Genomic DNA, 20,721 nt, shown 5'->3' on the forward strand with positions numbered 1-20,721 from the left:
TTCATAAATTGGATGTTCACAGGCAATTAGCTTCTATTTAGACAGGACTCAGCAACTAAGTCAGACCAGTTGTTTGTGTCCTTCTCAGATAATAAATTGGGCCAAACCATCACAAAGCTACTATCTCAAAATGGATCAGAGATTGCATAACTCAGGCTTATTCTTCTTAATAAGCAACTTACAACATCTATCAAAGCTCATTCTACCAGAGCTATGGCTACTTCTATAGCTTTTCATTCCAAGCTGCTATATGAAATTTGTGCGGGTACTTGGTCCAATCCGCCCCTTTTATTTCCCCCACTAAACAAATTTTTGGATGGGGACAGCCTACCCTTTTGGGGGCACCTGACATCTGGGGCAAGAAAAACCGAAGAAAATGGCGTCTGCTGCATCTTTTATACCCCTGGCGCACTGACGTCGGGGAAGAGGCGACGGCAACCGACGTCGGACCAGGACTTTGGAATTCAGGCCGACTGCGGGTAGCCTGCCAGCAGGATAACCCAAGTGTAATGACTGCAACAGTGAATACACTCGAACTTCTACATTTATGGTAGGTACACAACTGTACTTTTCCTTTTATATTCTGTAGATCCAAATATGGTTTTTGTGCTGAATTAACACATCTGTAAATTTGATAAAGATCCTTGAGACTGATAACTTGGGTTACCTGTACTGTATCTTCTCTTGGCTGGAAAGTCGGTGTGGCTAGAATATTTAAAGCAACACACACTGTAGTATCTAAGGGTAAAAGTGAAATTTGCATTCCTTGAAATCCTATATATGACATGGTAGAGATGATTGTCCATGACAAGTGATTAGTAGTTTGGCTAGGTACACCATAAGAAAGTTGTGGGTGTCTCCATGAAATTTGCCGTGATGACTAGGTCCATGCACTACTAGGTCAAAGTGTAGCTGGTTTGGGTGAACCATCTGTACTACATTTCCCACTGTTTCTGCTATGCTAATGTTTTTTGCATGCTGAACCAGTTTATACTTTTACCTGAGTAGTCTGGATATGAGCCATTTCTTAGTCACAGCACCTATGTTGCTTCACTCATTTGAGTAAGTTATGTTGTAATTTTTACATAGTATACTGTGCAAGTAAATAGGGCAGACATCATTGAATTGCCAGAAACCTGCACACGTCAGCAAACCATACAAACATGCTTTGCTGTACTGTGCATGTGCAGTTTCTAATTGCAGTCTTAACATTCTGTTTAGTACACTAGTGTTCATCACCTAGATTCATAGTGTTCATCACCTAGATTCATTGACAGTGTGGCAGTGAAGAGCAGCATACTGAAGCCCTTCAGTTTTTATAAATGGCGTACAAGTGCTCATAGTACACAGTGGTGTCTTGTTTTAAGCTGGTAATTTTGACAGGGGGAGTGCTGTGTAGCATGGCAGCACACCTTGGGGCAGTCTGAGACGAATAGTAATATACCGTACTAAATTGCTCTTCCCTGTTATACTGTGCTCTGCAGTCATGCCTATAAGAGATTCATAAAAATCACTAGACATGAGGGCAGAACTAAGATTTTTACTACTGTGATGATTAGGGAATCCGGTGCTCTTCGAACTTCCATTCGTAAGAGAGCTCAGTACTTTTACCACATGGGGTGGGTGGGGAAAGTTGGGATGGTGGTAGTAGTAGTAGCAGGGTTTCCTGTTTGATACAGCACTCGTTTTGCAGTAGGAATTTTGCCAGCCAAGCAAAGGAGTGATTTATAATACTGTGGCTGCGATCTGCTGCTCAGCTGTGTTTACTCAGAAGCATACTAGTAGGGGAAGGGCGGGATTACTGCAACGACAGGCTTGCAATGAAATGTCAGTATACTCAGTTGGTGTTCCATGTCTTTGCTCCATTGGGACCAGTTTGTATGTACATAATGTGCATTCCATGTAGAGGGTATTATGGCTAAACAGTTGAACAAGACTGCATATAACATCTTTACCCCATAATGTACCTGTGTTTATGAATTGTATAGGTTTTTGGTACATCATTCAGTGAAAAAACAACTAAATGTCATGCTATATGGTGTTTATAAATAGCATCAGTTGCTTATGTATTTCTCGTCCTTTATTTGTAATTGTTGCACCTTTAACTTTGTATATAGGTTCAGAAAATGCCGGTAATGTTACTGATTTCTAGTATAGTAGGAGTTATCTACATATTGTAGATGGAAACTGTAGGTTTGACACATTTTAATAGACCAAAAAAACTTAAAATAGAAAGTTACAAGTGGCTGATGGCAAGCTTGCCATTTTCCGAGGGAAGGGTATGAGGGGTTCACCCTGCATTGCTGACAGGGGACGTGCAGGTCAAAAGTTATCATGGGAGCACATGAAAGGAGACGTACGTGTTATACATACATATGTAGTTCATGAATTTTAACGTTTATTAAGGGGGGTGTAATACTGCCCTCAACAATGTGGTATTGTCAAGGACCTTCTGCCCTGTTTTCAGTCGTTTTTAATTTCTCATAATTGTAAATTCGCTTAAAGTTCATGAAATTAGTATTGTTTCACTCTGTTGGCCAGAAATGCTCCTCGCAGCACCCGCAGTGTGCCCAGTAATGACTCCTCCTGCAATTCGTACTGTGTTACATGAATTTTCAGCCACGAGGAGAAGTGGATGAGAATTGTTATCAGTTGTATCGGTCCTTGAGAGGCTTTTAGATTAGGCAGAAGTAACAATAGGAATGGCTTGTATGTCAGTCTGGTATGTAAATAATGTTTAAAGAACATGATTGCGGTATTTTTTCTTCTCTTTTGTTGCCAACCTAAGATGGAGCAGAAAGATCTGAAGAGAATATACTGGGATCATCCTTTTACAAATTAATGTTTACATTTTAAATTTGTTTATACAAATGTGCTTTTTTTTTTTCTTAGCCATCCCCAACTCTGAAGGGGCCTTTAATTCAGGCAGCCATAGGATGTGCCTGTACCCTGTCATGCCAACAGTGAAGATGCTTTTCTTGCAGACAGTCCCTTTTTGGTCAGAGGTTCCCTATACCTTTTCATGCACGTGCATTTTACTGTGCACCTGCTGAGGCAGACTTACCACATTCGGGAGCCAAACAGTTTCCCCACCCCACCCCCAACATTTCACCACCTTTCATCCAAGGGATTGTAACTTAAGTTGGCCCTGTTCTTTCTCTGTCTTCTGAGGCTAGACATGCCCTTCCTACCCACTCCAGCAGACACCCATGATCCTAAGTCAGTACCATTTGTCTGGGTCATAGTCAAAGCTGTATTAGTCTACAGCAATGAAGCATACAAAGTGTACTTGTTTGAATGAATCATAGTTGAGCTTTAAAGATGGCTTGGCTGCAAACTTTTGTGTCTAAGCCATGGAAATGTGGAATTGAATAGCTTAGATGGCTGGAGAAAACAAAGCTGTCCTTTTTAGTCGTACTGCAGTATTTGGTTGCAAAAAAAAAAATTCCAGTGCCATTACTAGCTGAGTTTCTACTAAACTGGCAAAAAGAAACTTATGATAATATAAGGTGGTCTGTTTCTTGTTGGGTACCTTCTGTGCAGAGGCAGCTTTGCATATCCTTCTGTACAAATGAGATTTTGTTGTGTGCTCCTTTTTCTTCCCACATTAAAAAGACATGCAAAAATGTGAATTGGTAGGTTTGTTTCATATCTCCTCACTTGTGACCATCTCCTAAAAGGACTAGCATCCTCTCCTGAATTGACTCCTGCCTTAAGCTCGTGGCTTTCCAATACAGGCTTCAGCTTTCTGCTACCCCTCATTGGATAGAGAGACAAGTGTGTTGACTTTTCTGTCCTTTCTTTCCAACAGCAAAACAAGCCACAATGTGATTATTAGTATACTTGCTTCACATTTTCAATTTGGTAGTATAATTTTCAGGAAATAATGCTACTGTTGATACTAAAAGGGCTTGTTTGCAATCTTGTCAATTCCAAGGTGAGAGACAACCACAAAGAACTAAAACAGAGACAGGGAGAATGTAAAATTAAGGTAAAGCTTAAAAAGCAAGAAGATTACTACTCAGTCAGAAAGCATTAGCATTGTGAAATATGTTGATGAAAGTTTCCAATTTATTATGTAATCACCTTGCATATTTTCTTTTATTAGGAAGTTATAGAATTAACAAAAGACCTACTGTCATCACAACCTACTGTAGCTAAAGCCAGTTCAGACAGTTCTGCTACAGCTGAGCCCAGCATTACTTGGGAGGTTGGAGATCAGTGTATGGCTGTATGGAATGAAGATGGACAGTAAGTGTAGAACCCTCTAACCCTTTCATGATAGTATACACAACAATGGTAAGGTTTTCTCTTCACTTTAATATGTGTGGGAGATTGTAATCATAAAGATACTAGTTATAGTATTCTTATATACTTAGTCTGTAGTTTATTTTTTGCAGGTACCCTAATAGTTTAAAGTCATGCTCTTTTGTTTGTTGGGGGAACTGAAAGCACTCTGTGCAGTGGTCTTGCCAGTTTTGTTTTTCTAGCCATTGTTTAAAGTATAACATCTGAAATATGTAACTGTTTGTCAGATTGTAATGCGTTCTGTGTAGCAAATTTGTTTCATTATTTTCATTTTGTTTTTCATTTTTATTTTTTTTCTTGGCTTATCAGCTGGCTTGCTAGATAAACATCTGTACAGGTCAGTTGTATGGTTTGCATGTTTGTATGGTGCATTATACTGATATACTTAGATGCAGGCACTGTCCTTCCCATTTTAGAACTGTAAAGCCAAAAACAAACCTATTGTCTACTAAGTTAAATTTGTTTATTCTTCATCCTAAAGCTTGACAGATGAGCAAAGACCTGATCCTAAAGCTTGACTGATGAGCAAAAACCTGTTGTCAGCTGAGGCTGACAGTTTTGTGTTTTGGTTTCATTATATTTGTCCACATATGATCAGAATTCATGAAGTAGATGAAGTAACAGCTGTATATTCATTTGACCTTTTTTTGGATCTTTTTATGGCCCCCATGCTGCTCCCCTCAAGTCTCCATACTGCAGTTCTTCTCGTCAACCCTTATGTAAAGAGGCGATTCTCAATTGAATCCTGCAGGTAAGCCATCCTTCTTCATGGTCTTTATCCCCTAAGGCAGCCAGGTTCCCCTCTCTACAGGCATTCTGACGATCCAAAGGGAGTGGCTGAATTTGCTGTAAACCTACAGGTGTTCCCTCTCTAAAGGTGAGAGTGGTCCACAGTCTTAGACCTCTAAGGCGGACACTTCCTCCATCAGTGAGAGTTGAGTAGTGAGTATCACATTCACAGATAGTGATTTTTGTAGGAAAGAAGCTCATAACTGGACAGAGCAAGCATTACACCTTTATTATCACCCATGTCAGCTTGATCCTGCACTTCCCCTTGCTACTTGAGCAGCCAGTGCTGTGGTCGGGGAGACTCTCTCCAGTCTCTAACAGGGGATTCCATGGCTGATTTTGCAACACCCCCAAGAGTAGGCATGCTGGTCCTCCCTGTATGCATCTTCAGGGGTCAGAGACCGTTCAGATTGAGTCACCTGGTCTATTGCCAAGACCTTATCCCAGTGTACCACACCAGCACAGGCCTTTGTAACTTTCTTTTTCCTTCTTGAATCGGACATTTCAGCTTTCATTTTCCATATGAAACTTAGCTGGGAGGCAATTCTGAACCAACTGTGTTTCGTGTAACTAAGTATTATAACAGATTTAGTTATTCAAGCATTTTTATGTATTTTGTTTGGAATTGTCTGTGAAGAGCTAAGAACATTTTATTTTTTACTTTTGCAAGTCTCTAGTTATGCCTGTTTCTAGGGGTAGCCCGTGAATATTCAGGGCATCATGCATAGGTAATGGTTGTATCAGTCAGATGTTCATCGTGTTTCACTGTTGCAGTCATTACACTTGGGTTATCCTGCTGGCAGGCGACCCGCAGTCGGCCCGAGTTCCAAAGTCTTGGTCCGGCGTCGGTTGCTGTCTCCTCTTCCCTGACGTCAGTGTGCCAGGGGGTATAAAAGATGCAACAGACGCCATTTTCTTCAGTTTTTCTTGCAGCACGGTGCCCGAAGCAAAAGCAGTTCGCAAGTGCCGGTCGGCCGACTCCTGAGATTTTCGAAATCGAGTTTCAGAACCGAAGTCTTCAATAAAGCTAAGTACCCCGTTGGGGAAACTTTTTCTTGCTCCAGACCGATGTCAGTAAAAGTTAATAATTGTATTTCTTGTGGGAAGCAAATACCTCATAAGGACTTTCACACTTACTGTATTCCTTGCCTAGGCCCTGACCACGATGTTACCAGTTGTCGGTTTTGTGCTAGATTCAATAAACGCACTATTAAATGTCTGTCTGATTTTGCTTTACATTATTTTGGCCGAAGGTTTAATTACATAATGCCGTCGGAACAACCGACGACTGGAATTTATAAAAAACGCATAGAAAAGGACAGGCATCCGAGGTCCAAAACCGACGACGAAGCCTCTTCTAGGCCGTTCTCAGTGAGGCGCTTTTGCAGCCCCTGACACCCGCTACCTCAGAGCCACAGGCCGTAACTGACAGCCACGTGGAGACACTGAGGCTTGTGGAAAATCAAGCGGCTTCTGAGGGTGTATTCAGACCTTCACAGCTTACAATTAAGCCCACTACAGTAGCCAAGGCAAAGTCAAAAACACCATTAAAGACAAGGAAACAAGTACAGCATTCTCCTGAACAGTCATCCATGCCAAAGAAACCGATGCTTAGAATGGCCGAAGATCTAATTACTTTAATCAGGGGTTCCCATCCCCCTCCTGACAAAAGGCCTAGGCAAGACACTGACTATGATTCCTCTGACCAGGTTTCTATTTCCTCTGATTCCTCTTCTGATCAGGGATATTCTCTCCCTCCCTGCGAGGACTCTGATGCAGAAGAGTCTATACCTTCAGCCTCTCCGCCTGAGGATTATTCTTTTGGGGAAACCCTGCACACCATGAAGGGAGCATTTCCATTGGGAGAGCCAGGATTATTCAGAATCCAAGAAAAGGCTCAGAGACTTCCTTTTATTGCCTCAGCACAGGCGCCTGGCTATCCCCCCTGTGCTTGATATTGTTGTTGATACTTTCTCTGAATCCAGTCTGTCTCCTGATTCTTTACCCCCTGCACCAGTCAAGCCAGTCAGGTACTACAGGGTCCCTGACTCTCATAAATTTATTTACAAAAACCCCGCTGCAGACCCAGAAACAATTTCCCAGGGTCCTAAAGGGGTTAAGGCTTCCACTGCTAAAAATCCTGTCCCCTCGGATAGGGATTCCAGAGCTCTGGACAGATGGGGGAAAAAAGTTTACACTTATGCTACTTTAGCTGTAAGGGCTTTAAATTGCCAGTTTCACATGCTTAAATATCAACAGTACTTCATGTCATTGTTAAAACAGAAAATGGTTTCAAATTCAGAAAGTCCTGACAGTAAGGAAATGCAGGATTTATTGCATGCAATTGAACAAGTGGGAAAGCAATACTCTGCAATGTGGTTTTGATTCATTAGAGGCTTCTTGTAGAGCCGCAGTTACAGGCTCTGTTATTCGAAGGCATGCTTGTTGGTTGAAAGAACAAAGTTTACCTGACCATGTTAAATTTAAAATTATTGGATGCTCCACTACAGCATGACACGTTTTTTGGTGTTAAGGCAGAAGAGGTGTTAAAGAAAATGGAGGATAAAGCAAAATCAACGGAAACTGTGAAGGATTTCTTACAGGTTCAACCACCTAGATGTAGCAGAAACTGGCCTTCAAACAATTGGTCCTTTCCAGTGTCAGACAGGCCACAAAGAGGCACCCAAGAGGCAGATCTCAGCCCCAAGGCTGCTACAGACCTAAACAATGGGGTGCTTCAGCCCCCAAAGGAGGGGAAGACAAATCACAGCCTTATAGGAAACAGTCCCAATGACTTCCCTCTACAGATGCCAAGCACTTACCTTTTGGCAGCACTCCTAGAGGGAAAGCTAGCACTTTTCTCAAAAAATTGGCACATAATCACTCAGGGCAAATGGGTACTGAATATTGTTTCTCAGGGTTACAGGTTCCACTTTCACACGCTTCTAAAATCAAAAGGTATGCCAGACCTGCCACAAAACCAATGGGCAGAGGCGCAAAAACAGATTGCTGCTCTTATGGACATGGGAGCTATTCAATTCCACAGCAGGAACATGGACAAGGATTTTACTCAGGACTATTCTTAGTACCCAGAAAGGACAAAGCCTGGAGACCAATACTGGACCTGTCAATCCTAAATACTTTCTTGGATGTTCCAAAATTCAAAATGTTAACACTACAGCAACTTCTGCCCATGCTGGGCAAGAAGGCTTGGCTAGTTACTTTGGACCTCAAGGAGGCATACCTGCATGTCCCATTCAGACAATCTTGTAGAAGATACCTCAGATTCATAGCAGGCTCAATGCATTACCAATTCTCTGCACTGCCCGTTGGCTTATCTACTGCGCCCAGGGTGTTCACAAAATGCCTGGCACCAGTAATTGCATTTTGCAGACAAAAAGGAATTCAAATATATCCCTACTTGGACGACTGCCTTATTCAAGCAGAGAGCAAGGATATTCTTCTAAAGCATCTGGCGTTTGTAAAAAGATTACTAGTTTGCCTAGGGTACACATTAAACGAAAAGAAATCAAAACTAGTGCCCTCTCAAGAGATAATATTCCTGGGTGTAAGCTTAAATACAATTGCCCCGATGGCTTATCTCACGCCAGACAAACAAAGGCAACTGACTCATTACTTTCAAATGATGGCAACATAAACCCAGCTCCCTGCAAGAAAAATTCTGCAGGCCTTGGGCTTCATGGCATCCTGCAAACTACTAATTCCATGTGCAAAACTGCATATGAGGAAACTACAATGGTATCTAAAAAGTGTTTGGACTCAGCATTGTCACAGCCTGGAGACAATCATAACTTTAATTCCCTGCCTACAACAGAAGTTTCGATGGTGGTCCCAGGCCTGTCACCACAACAAGGGCAGCCTTTCATCTTACCCACAGCCAGGCAGACAATAACAACGGATGCATCGGATTATGCCTGAGGGGCACATATGGCAGGAAAATGTATTCAGGGCACGAGGCCGAAGGAACAAATGCATCTTCACATCAATCAAAAAGAGATGCTAGCTGTACAGAATGACCTGACAGCTTTCAAGGACCTACTACATCCAGGACAACTATTAATAAAGACGGACAATACCACAGTTATGTGGTATATAAACAAGTAAGGATGCACACATTCCTACCCCCTATGCAGACAAGCCATGACTTTGTGGAACACAGCACTTGACCTATCAAGTACATCTGCAGGCACAATTCCTGCCAGGAACAAAAAATGACGAACTAAGCAGAAATCTCATGGATCCTCACGAATGGAAACTAAATCCATAGGTGTTCAGCATGATAACGAGGAAATGGGGACGCCCAGACATAGATCTTCTTGCCTCCCCTCACAATTACCAAATACAGAAATTCTGCACAAGAACTTGTCACTCTCAAGCATGGAAAGTGGGATGCTCCATCATTCAGCTGGAAAGGCCTGACAGTCTATGCCTTCCCTCCGATGCCTCTTATTACCAAGGTGCTCCTAAAAGTCAGACAAGAAAAGGCCAAAAATAATCCTGATTGCCCCAGACTGGCCACGCCAGCACTGGTACCCAATCCTAAAGAGCTTGTCTCAAGGCCCAGCTTGGCTTCTACCTCAAATTCCTCATCTTCTGACCCAACAAAACAATCAGATTCTGCACAGTCAACTCAGAATGTTAAATCTGGCAGCATGGCAGATTATGTAGCCACTCAGACTGCACCGCTCTCTAAAGCTGTTATGGACATCATTTTAGAAGCCAGGAGGCCCAGCACTAGGAAATCTTACGCAGAAAAATGGAAGAGATTCTGTGCTTGGAACCAGGCACAAGGGCTCGAACCACTTGTCCCAAATATACCTCAGATTTTACAATACCTAACTGAGATGCTGGACAAAGGCCTATCTTTCTCATCAATTAAAATCCATGCCTCTGCCATTTCAGCTCATTACAATACAGAACCTCCTATTTTTTCACATCGTCTACTAAGACAGTACTTCAGAGGGGCAAAAAATATAAGACCCCCAAGGAGAGCACCAGTACCAACTTGGGATCTCAATTTTGTTTTAGAAAAACTCACACTGCCTCCTTTTGAACCAGCCAGCACAGCTGATCTCAAATTCTTATCATGGAAAACTGCTCTGCTCCTAGCAATAACTTCAGCAAGAAGAGTCTCAGAGTTACAGGCATTAATGGCTGTGGAACCTTTCATCATTTTTCATCAGGACAGGGTTTCTCTTAGGACAAACCCAACATTCATGCCAAAAGTGGTCTCCAGTGTGGCCTTGAACCAAACCATTCATTTACCAACTTTCTACCCAAATCCCCAGAATAAAGGGGAAAGACTTCTGCATGCTTTGGATATACACAGACAGCTATGATTCTACTTGGACAAAACAAAAGCTTTCAGAAAAACTGAGCAACTGTTTGTAGCCTATGCTGCAGGATCACAAGGAAAGCCTATTACAAAACAGACAATTTCAAAATGGATAGGACACTGCATCCGCTTCTGTTACGCAAAACATGGCAAATCAGTGCCTAAGGACATTAGGCCACATTCTACCAGAGCAGCTGCTACTTCAGCAGCTTTTCTCAGAGTAGTACCAACCAAAGACATTTTAGAAGCTGCAACCTGGAGCTCAGTGCACACTTTCACCAAGCACTACCACTTACCTCTCTACTCTAAATCCAGAGCAGGCTTTGCCACTGCAGTTCTGCAGGGCCTGGTAGCCTCTCCAAATCCAATTTAGACCCAGCCGCCCAACCTCAGCTTTGGGATTCTACCCAAGTGTAATGACTGCAGCAGTGAAACACGATGAACATAGTACAGTTGTGTACCTACCATAAATGTAGATGTTAGAGTGTATTCACTGTTGCAGTCCAGGTTATCCACCCACCATCCCCCTTTTCATTGCTGGGACTTTTTTCTGTACTTCTCAACTCTATACAACCTATGTGGTGTATTTGCTTGTAGATGAAGGAAATGTTTATAGTAATACATGCTTGTTTTTTGGCATAATTTTATCTTTCCAGCCTTCCTATCTGGGAGCACCTGACATCTGGGGCAAGAAAAACTGACGAAAATGGCGTCTGTTGCATCTTTTATACTCCTGGCGCACTGACGTCAGGGACGAGGCGATAGCAACCCACACCGGACCAAGACTTTGGAACTCAGGCCGACTGTGAGTCGCCTGCCAGCAGGATAACCCAAGTGTAATGACTGCAACAGTGAATACACTCGAACATCTACATTTATGGTAGGTACACAACTGTACTATTCTCACTGTCTGTTGGATATACTGCATTCATTTACATCTCACCACTATTGTGCTACTTTCATTTAATAAGTAAAAATGTGTTTTATCTTTGTTTTTTGACATAAGTATTTGGGCCTTGTCATTTGCCCAGAGCATTAGATCGGACTGCAGAAAAAAATCTACTCAATGATGTCCTCATCTTTACAAAAGTCAGAATTTTCGGTTCCCATGTTCTTGACATACTTGGCATTGCATTTTGGACAAATCTAGAAGATATCTATACCCAGTGACCTTGGTAAATTTCTGTTTATATCTTCTGCCATTGCTGTGGCTTATAAAAACTGCACGACTTATTTAATTAAAACATGCGATACAAGTACACAAAGCAGCTAAATTCATCTGCGTACAGCTTAGCAGCTTTTTTTTTGTTGTTTTTTTGCAAGTCCACCAAAAGTGACACACAATCATTCTTTGTGAAGGACCACACACACACACACACACACACACACACACACACACACACACACACACACACACCAGTATCCCCCTATGTAGTAGACTTCATCTCCTTTTACTAATATATTCCCAGTCTAAGGCACTGCAGCTTGGAAAAAGCGCAAACCTTAAATTAGAGAAAAAGTATTTCTTTGTCTCAAAGGTGCAGCAGTCTCAGGTGCTTAAGGTACTATATTTCAAGTGAACACATTGTTCTTGTATGGAAGAAATATGTCACTATGACCAAACAATAGCCCAAGCTTGAGCACATGTAAAACGGGCCCCATCTGTGGGGCTGTAATGAAGCTCTGACAAGCAACCCTGATGACCCAGTTTTAATGGTGACTGAGGCACCAGAAGAGCTGGTGGGGGGGGGGGGGGGAGTGAACAGATAGTACTGGCTCACTTACCCTGGAAGGAGGCAATGATTGTTTGCTTTACCACATCCATGTGATGAAGCTACAGCTGTTGAGGCCATGGACTTGGGGTACTAGGCTAGTGACCATAGCCCTCATTATTGTGTTGATAGGAGCTCACAAGTGGAAATAATACAGTAGGCTGACCCCAATGATGTGGGCAGGGTGAGAACCTAAAAGTAGAAACTTTTTCTTGCATCCAGTGTCAGGGAAGGCACAAACTCCATGGTTGCCTGGATAATTTCCTATTCTGACTGGCTATCGCCTCAAACCAGGAACAATAATTGGCAGGGAGATGAATATTCTCATAACCAGTATGAGGGGGCTTGATGGTTGGCAGTCAGTGGCAAAAAGCACATAGGAAAAAGACGTTGCCACCTGGCCAGTATGGCTGTGTAAATTGTCATTAAAAAAAAAAAAAAAAAAAAAAAATCGGCACAAACTCGTGTCAAATCACTCCACTCTGAAGCTGCTTTACCAGCACAGTAATCCTGTCAGTAAAGTAGTGTACCCAACTAATATGATTTTATAGCTGTTATGATGACTTTCAGAACAGCTGAGAAATGATTTTATAGCTGATGTCCTTCAAGGATGCATCTGCAGTCCTTACAAATGGGTTGTCCTGTCATCAGGCAGCCCTTCGGTCGGACGGATTCCAAAGTCTGGGTATGGCCTCGGCTGGTGTCGCACTTCACCCGACGTCATCTCTGCTGGTCTTTGGGTATAAAGGCATCAGCCAACGCCATTTTCCTCAGTCTTTCTTGCCGCGTGGCCAAGCAGAAGCTGTTCGCAAGTGCCGGTCGGTCAGATCCAGAGATTACTACTACCGAATACTACTTCGAAGACTTCTAAAAGCTAAGTACCCCGTTGGGGACTCTTTCTTGCCTCAGCCGATGTCAGAAAAAGTGAACAACTGTTTAACTTGTGGGAAACAAATACCTCATAAAGATTTCCACTCTTACTGCTTACCTTGTTTAGGCCCAGACCACGACGTAGCAGCCTGTTTAGCCTGTGCTTCCTTCAACCGACGAACGCTTAGGCGTCGGTCGGAGTTTGCTGAACAGTTTTTCGGCTCAGATTTTGCGTACATTATGCCGTCGGATCCTCTGACTACTCAAATTGTTAAGAAACGCAAAGAAAAGGACCGACACTCGCGGTCCGTGGTTTCGGCCGAAACCACGGTTAAGCAAACCGCGAGTGTCTCGGTTTCGGCCGAAACCGAGCAAACGGGTCAATCTTCAGCTGAATCCATGACTACTACCGAGGCCCCTGCTACCCTAGTTGAATCGGCCTCTGAAACTTTGCCTACTAATGTGGATCCTCTAGAATTATCGGACACCATCCCTTTGGATGTCTCTACCCCAGCACGTGGTGCTGCTAGGCCTCCTGCAGCCATGTCTATAAAGGCCTTTGCCAGGGCTAAAGCAGCCAAAACTGCTAAGTCTGTGCCTGTTAAGCCCCCCTCTCACAGGCCCAGTTCCAGTTCCCAAATGCTAACTCTGGCAGAGGATCTCATCTCTTTAATAAGGGGATCCCAATCTCACCCAGACAGGGCCTCTCAACCTCCAGAAAAGAGACCTAGAGCAGAGCCCCCTGAGCCAGTGTCCTCAGATAACTCTTCTGATGATACAGACAATACAGACCATCCAGAGGCTCCCTTTTCTACTTGATTCCGATGCTGAAGAATCTATCCCTTCTGCCTCTCCACCAGAGGAATTTTCCTTTGGGGAAACCTTACATGCCATGAGAGAGCAATTCCAATGGCAGGGACAAGATTTCTCAGATTCAAGAAAAAGGCTTAGGACCTTTCTACACTTACCGCAACATAGGCCCTTAGCTATACCTCCAGTTCTTCCTGTTGTGGGTGATGCATTTAATGATGCTTGCACTGCTCCTGATACTTTACCTCCTGCCCCTGCCAAGCCCGATAGGTTTTACAGGGTACCGGACACTCATCACCACTTATACAAGGCTCCTCTTGCAGATCCTGAGACTATCTCCCAGGGGCCTAAGGCAGTATCTTCGACCTCAGCAAAAAACCCTCTCCCTTCAGAAAGGGAATCCAGGTCCTTAGAGAGATGGGGTAAAAAAGTATACACCTCTGCTACTCTCTCAGCTAGAGCTTTGAACTGTCAGTTTCATATGATCCAATACCAAGAGTTTATGCTTGATCAGTTAACTAAGAAACTGTCCTCTGATGATTCCTTAGATAAGAAATATGTTTTAGAAATGGTGAATAACATTCAGCAGGTTAGTAACCATTCTTTAAAATGTGGCTATGATGCACTGGAGGCTTCCTTTAGATCAGCCATGACTGGCACATTTATAAGAAGGCATGCATGGTTGAAAGAACAGGTCTTGCCGGATCATGTTAAAGCAAAGCTATTAGATGCTCCTATGGATAAGGTCAGTCTATTTGGTTCTCCTGCCCAACAAGTAATGAAGAAAATGGAAGAGAAGGCAAAATCTGTACAAACAGTTAAAGATTTCTTGCAGGTTCAGCCCCCAAGGTTTAGCAGGAACTGGCCTTCCAAGAATTGATCCTTTCCAGACTCCTCTAAATCTCAGAGAGGCAGGAATAGACGTTCCAGAGGCAGAAATCAATCCAGAGGAGGTGCCTACAGGGGACGCCAGTGGCAAGGCAATAGCAAACGAGGCACAGATACAACCACTACCACTGCAACAGGACAATCACAGTGACTTGGCTCTGACACCGCCTACCAGGGAACAAATAGCAGCACCCTTAGGCGGAAAGTTAGCCTTATTTTCAAAAAATTGGCACTATATCACAAGAGACAAGTGGACTTTGCAAACTATAGACCAAGGCTACAGGTTTCATTTCCACACCTTACCAGTAAAAAGAGGAATGTCAAACCTACCACCAAATCAAAAGACAGAAGCTCTAAAACAAATAGCTCAATTAACAAAGATGAGAGCTGTGGAAAGGGTACCACCTACAGAACAGGGCAAGGGATTTTACTCCAGACTCTTCCTAGTACCAAGAAAAGAGAAAAGTTGGAGACCTATTCTCGACCTGTCCGCTTTAAACACATTCATCATTGTTCCAAAATTCAAAATGCTGACCCTACAGCAACTTCTTCCCATGCTGGGCAAGGAGTGTTGGCTGGTAACTCTAGATCTCAAGGAGGCATACCTGCACGTCCCCATACGACCAAATTGCAGAAGATACCTCAGATTTCTTGCAGGATCAGAGCATTATCAATTCTCAGCATTGCCCTTTGGCTTATCTACTGCACCCAGAGTGTTCACGAAATGCCTGGCATAAGTAATAGCTCATTGCAGGCTACAGGGAATCCAAATTTATCCATACCTGGACGACTGCCTGATACAAGCGGACAACAAAAGCAAGCTGACACAAGACTTACAAAGAGTCATTTGCTTACTACAAGCCCTGGGATACACAGTCATTTTAAAAAAGTCAAGACTGATACCATCCCAAACAAGAACATTCTTGGGTGCAGAATTGGACACAGTAAAACAGATGGCATTCCTAACTGCAGAAAAACAAGAACAACTTCCTCTTTACTTCTTGGCATTAACAAAGCAGAACAAACTAACAGCAAGGAAAGTACTGCAGGCCTTGGGCTTCATGGCATCCTGCATAATCCTGGTCCCCATGCCAGACTGCATATGAGAAAGCTACAGTGGTACCTAAAGAATTTATGGTCTCAACACAGGCACAGCTTAGAAACCGAAATACCACTAATCCCATGCCTGAAACAAGAGTTCCTATGGTGGGCTCAGGCATGCCAGTCAAACCCAGGTTTGTCCTTCCACAACATTCAAACAAGCCAAACCATCACAACGGACGCCTCAGACCTAGGTTGGGGGGCCCACATGCTGGACAAGTGCATTCAAGGCTTATGGACTCCAGATCAGCTGCACCTGCACATAAATCAAAAAGAAATGCTGGCAGTAAAACTAGCAATCCAGAATTTCAGACCATTCCTCAAAGAAGGCCAATTGATGATAAGGACAGACAACACCACAGTCATGTGGTACATCAACAAACAGGGAGGCACTCATTCATACCCCCTATGCCGAATGGCTTTGGACCTATGGAATATGGCTCTGAGCTACGACATTCAGTTACAGGCAATATTTGTACCGGGAAAAGAAAACATCCTAGCAGACATGTTAAGCAGAACTACCTCGGATGCTCACGAATGGATGCTACACCCGGACATCTTCAAGGCCATCACAAAGAAATGGGGAATGCCACAAATAGACCTATTCGCATCCCCACTCAATCACCAGCTCAAGAAATTCTGCACAAGGACATACCACCCACTTGCTTGGAAGGTGGACTCTCTATCCTTCAGTTGGAAAGGCCTGACAGCATATGCATTTCCACCTCTTCCTTTGATTCACAAGGTACTACTGAAAATCAAAGAGGAACGTCCAAGGATAATTCTGATAGCTCCAAATTGGCCAAGACAACATTGGTATCCATTGCTGAGGAGCATGTCTCGGGGGGGAAACGTGGACTCTACCCCTGATTCCTTTGATGTTAACTCAGAGCGACTACAACATCCTGCATCCAAACTTGAAAACTCTGCAACTGACTGCCTGGAACATTACATAAGAGCAACTAACCCAGATTTATCCCAAAGGGTTAAAGGCATTATCCTTGAGGCCCGCAGACCTTCAACAAGAAGGAACTATGCAGGAAAATGGAAAAGGTTTGTCATTTGGAGTACTGAAAGAGGGAAAGATGTGTCAAAGATAGATATTGCCAACATCCTGGAGTATTTGGCAGAGCTTCTCCATACAGGCCTGTCCTATTCCTCCATCAAGATACATGCATCAGCTATTTCTGCAGAATACAGCTTTGATCCCCCTGTCTTCTCACATCCTCTACTCAGGCAGTTCCTCAGAGGAATTAAGAATGTAAAACCTCCTAGGAAACCACCATTACCAGCATGGGACTTGAACTTTGTGCTAGAAAAATTGACACTCCCTCCATTCGAACCAGCAGCAACAGCAGATCTTCAACACCTATCCTGGAAAACTGCTTTCCTACTGGCAGTTACTTCAGCAAGAAGGGTTTCGGAACTACAGGCTTTAATGGCAGTACAACCCTTCCTAATCTTCCATCAAGATAGAGTGTCCATGAGAACTAATCCTACATTTATGTCTAAGGTGGTATCCAGAGTGTCTCTAAACCAGGCAATCCACCTACCTACCTTCTTTCCCAATCCACAGAACAGGGGGGAAAGACTGCTGCATACCTTGGATGTACATAGACAATTGCGCTACTACCTGGACAGAACCAAGGGCAATAGAAAAACTGACCAGCTTCTAGTAGCTTATGCAACAGGAAGGGAAGAAAAAGCAATTTCCAAACAGACAATCTCCAAGTGGATAGGAAATTGCATAAGATTCTGTTACTCCTACCATGGAAAGCAAATTCCACAGAACATAAGGCCTCATTCTACAAGGGCTACAGCCACTACCACAGCTTTCTTACGAGGAGTGGCTACCAAGGACATTATTGAGGCGGCTACTTGGACCTCCGTGCATACATTTGCCAAGCATTATAACTTACCTCTATACTCTAGATCCCGAGCAGGGTTTGCCACTGCTGTTTTGCAAGGGATCCTGACTACACCATAATTCTTCTTCCTCCTCCCCTAGTTTGGCTATGGTATTCTACCCATTTGTAAGGACTGCAGATGCATCCTTGAAGGACATAGTACAGTTTTGTGCCTACCATAAATGTAGATGTCCGAACAGGATAGCATCTGCAGTCAGGATTACCCACCCTCCTTCCCCTCTGTGGTACTCCTAGGGTATTTACCCACCTAATAGCTAGCTGGGGGGGATCTCTTATGGTGTATTTGTTTGTATATATGTACATACATGCTTATTTTTTGTGTTTGCCTTCTACTTTTTTGGAAACATTGGCATTTACCCAAAATTTTCGCTTTCCAAGAGGGCAACGTGCATCTGGGGCAAGAAACACTGAGGAAAATGGCGTCGGCTGATGCCTTTATACCCGAAGACCAGCAGAGATGACGTCGGGTGAAGTGCGACACCAGCCGAGGCCAGACCCAGACTTTGGAATCCGGCCGACCGTAGGGCTGCCTGACGACAGGACAACCCATTTGTAAGGACTGCAGATGCTATCCTGTTCGGACATCTACATTTATGGTAGGTACAAAACTGTACTTTATGATGACTTTCAGAACAGCTGAGAAATGCAGCCAATTGACACCTTGAAAGTAGTACCTGTCAAGCTCTGTGGCTTTTATCCATAGTTTCAGCATTGCTAAGTAATAAATAAAAACTCCAGTGCATGTTTTTGCTGTAAAAAGAGTGGAGAATGTCATAACTAAGTTGTAAAACACTACCACCTCATGTTCCATTTCTTGTTGGTTAAAATATGTTTCGTCTGATAAAATGGAAAGTGCAGAATAACAGATGGAAAGTAAATTAGTGCTAAATACTGCTCAGTGGAACAAGAGAATGAATTTAAAAGTGTGTGCGCACGCGTGTGTGTGTGTGTGCGTGTAGATGTGCATGAGCACACACGTGAAGTTACCAGCACATACTGGTTAGGTTAAGTTTTGCCTTGTATGTGAATTAAAAGCATTGTCTTGCCTGGTGAATGTAGGTATGTACAGACAAGACAAAAAATGACAATGGCGGTATGTAGCTGTATTTATGCATTGCAGTGTAAATGGGGACACAGCATTTAGATCTAGTGCATACATTGGAAACATACACATGTGTAAAATAGTCAATGCATATAAGATGCATATAATATACATTGTGTATACTGTCGTGTGTATATATATATATATATATATATATATATATATATATATATATATATATAGTACATGTATAGATGTTAGTTATGCATGTATAAGTCTATGTAAATATAATGCATGTGTAGTTACACATTTTCATGTATGTCTGTAAATACATTTACATAGCGATGTCTGGAATAGTGTGTCTGTGCATGTGTAGGCATACAGATAAGAACTGACACTTTCTAGAGTGGACAGTATAATGAATTAAATGGCTCCCATAAGGCATTAAGAGGTCAGACTCTGTAGACATGGAGCCTCCCCACCCATGGAAAGTCCATTACTTCCCTCTAATACCCTGCTGGAGGGCATTACTGCTCTTAAAACATGTCCTGTATTTAATTTTAAAAGATGTTTTGTTTCTTGGTGTTGTCTAGTGAATGTAGTGGACTATATTACTTTTCAGAAATTTTAGTTAATGACCGTTTATCTTTATGCATGTCTGTGATGGTATGTGTCTGTCTATATGTCTCTGTTTCTCTGTGCCTCCTTGAGTCTATTCTAAATTCATTACAGAAAAGTATTTGCAATTGCAGTACTTATCTGACTGTTTTGTTTTCGTTTTGTCAGCTGAAACATTTGTTTTAACAGCATAGCTCTCTCTAAATATTTGCTTTTTTGAAATAGCCAAACTAATTCTCTGACTTGGATCAGGTATTTGGGGTTCAAAGTAGAGCTCTGGTAGTTTGTATTGCACTTCATAAGAATAATCTTGTAACATACAAATGGTTCTGAAAAGCAGCAGTTTTCATTGAAACATTTTTCTTTCTGGTCTAGAGCTGTGACATCCTATTTTATTTATTTATTGATTGATTTATTTGTTTATTTAGTTGGTACTGATTTGGGATCGTCTAGCATAGTTCTGTGGTAGTAAATGTTGTAGCCAAACTGTTCTTTGGAGCTGTCATGGGATGTGGATTACAGTGATATTGTGGCTTTTTCCGTAGCACTTTATAGCAATGAAGAAAACCTAAAAGGAGTGGGGGAATGGGTTTGATTTGCATGTTACTCTGTGATGTTGAAACTGACTGGCAGATGTTCATCGTGCATACAGCTGCAGTCATAACAGATGGGTTATCCTGCCGTCAGGAGGGTCCTCGGTCAGCCGAATTCCAAAGTCTAGGTCCGGCGTCGGTTGTTGTCGCTTCTTCTCCGACGTCATTGCGGCAGGGGTATAAGAGAGGCAGCCGACGCCATTTTCTTCAGTCTTTCTTGCCGCGTGGTGCCCGAAGCAGAAGCAGTTCGCAAGTGCCGGTCGGCCAGCTCCTGAGATTTACGAAAGTATTTCAGCCGAAGTCTTCTTGAAAGCCAAGTACCCCGTTGGGGAAACTTTTCTTGCCTTAGACCGATGTCAGACAAAGTTAATAATTGCATTTCATGTGGGAAGCAAATACCGCATAAGGATTTCCACTCTTTCTGTATACCTTGCTTAGGCCTAGACCACGACGTCTCGGCCTGCCGTTTTTGTGCTCGATTCAATAAGTGCACTATTAAGCGTCGGGCGGAGTTCACCCTTCACTTTTTTGGCAAAAAATTTAATTATATTATGTCATCGGATACTCCGACTCCAGTTTTGAGTAAAAGACGCAAAGATAAGGACCGACATACGAGGTCCGCACTACCTACTGAAACCACGCTAAG

The 20,721-nt window shown here is 42.9% G+C and overlaps 1 protein-coding gene across 1 annotated transcript in view; it reads left to right on the forward strand.

The window, feature by feature from the left end:
* SMNDC1 (survival motor neuron domain containing 1) overlaps positions 1-20,721 on the forward strand; it is a 759,314-nt gene that overhangs the window by 173,052 nt on the left and 565,541 nt on the right. The window contains exon 2 of the mRNA XM_044055698.1: positions 4,109-4,251. Within this exon, the coding sequence (XP_043911633.1) occupies positions 4,109-4,251 (143 nt within the window). The remainder of the gene's footprint in view (positions 1-4,108; positions 4,252-20,721) is intronic.

Source organism: Protopterus annectens, chromosome 14.part0, assembly GCF_019279795.1.
Source record: "Protopterus annectens isolate FY-2018-M chromosome 14.part0, PAN1.0, whole genome shotgun sequence".
NCBI lineage: Eukaryota > Metazoa > Chordata > Ceratodontiformes > Protopteridae > Protopterus > Protopterus annectens.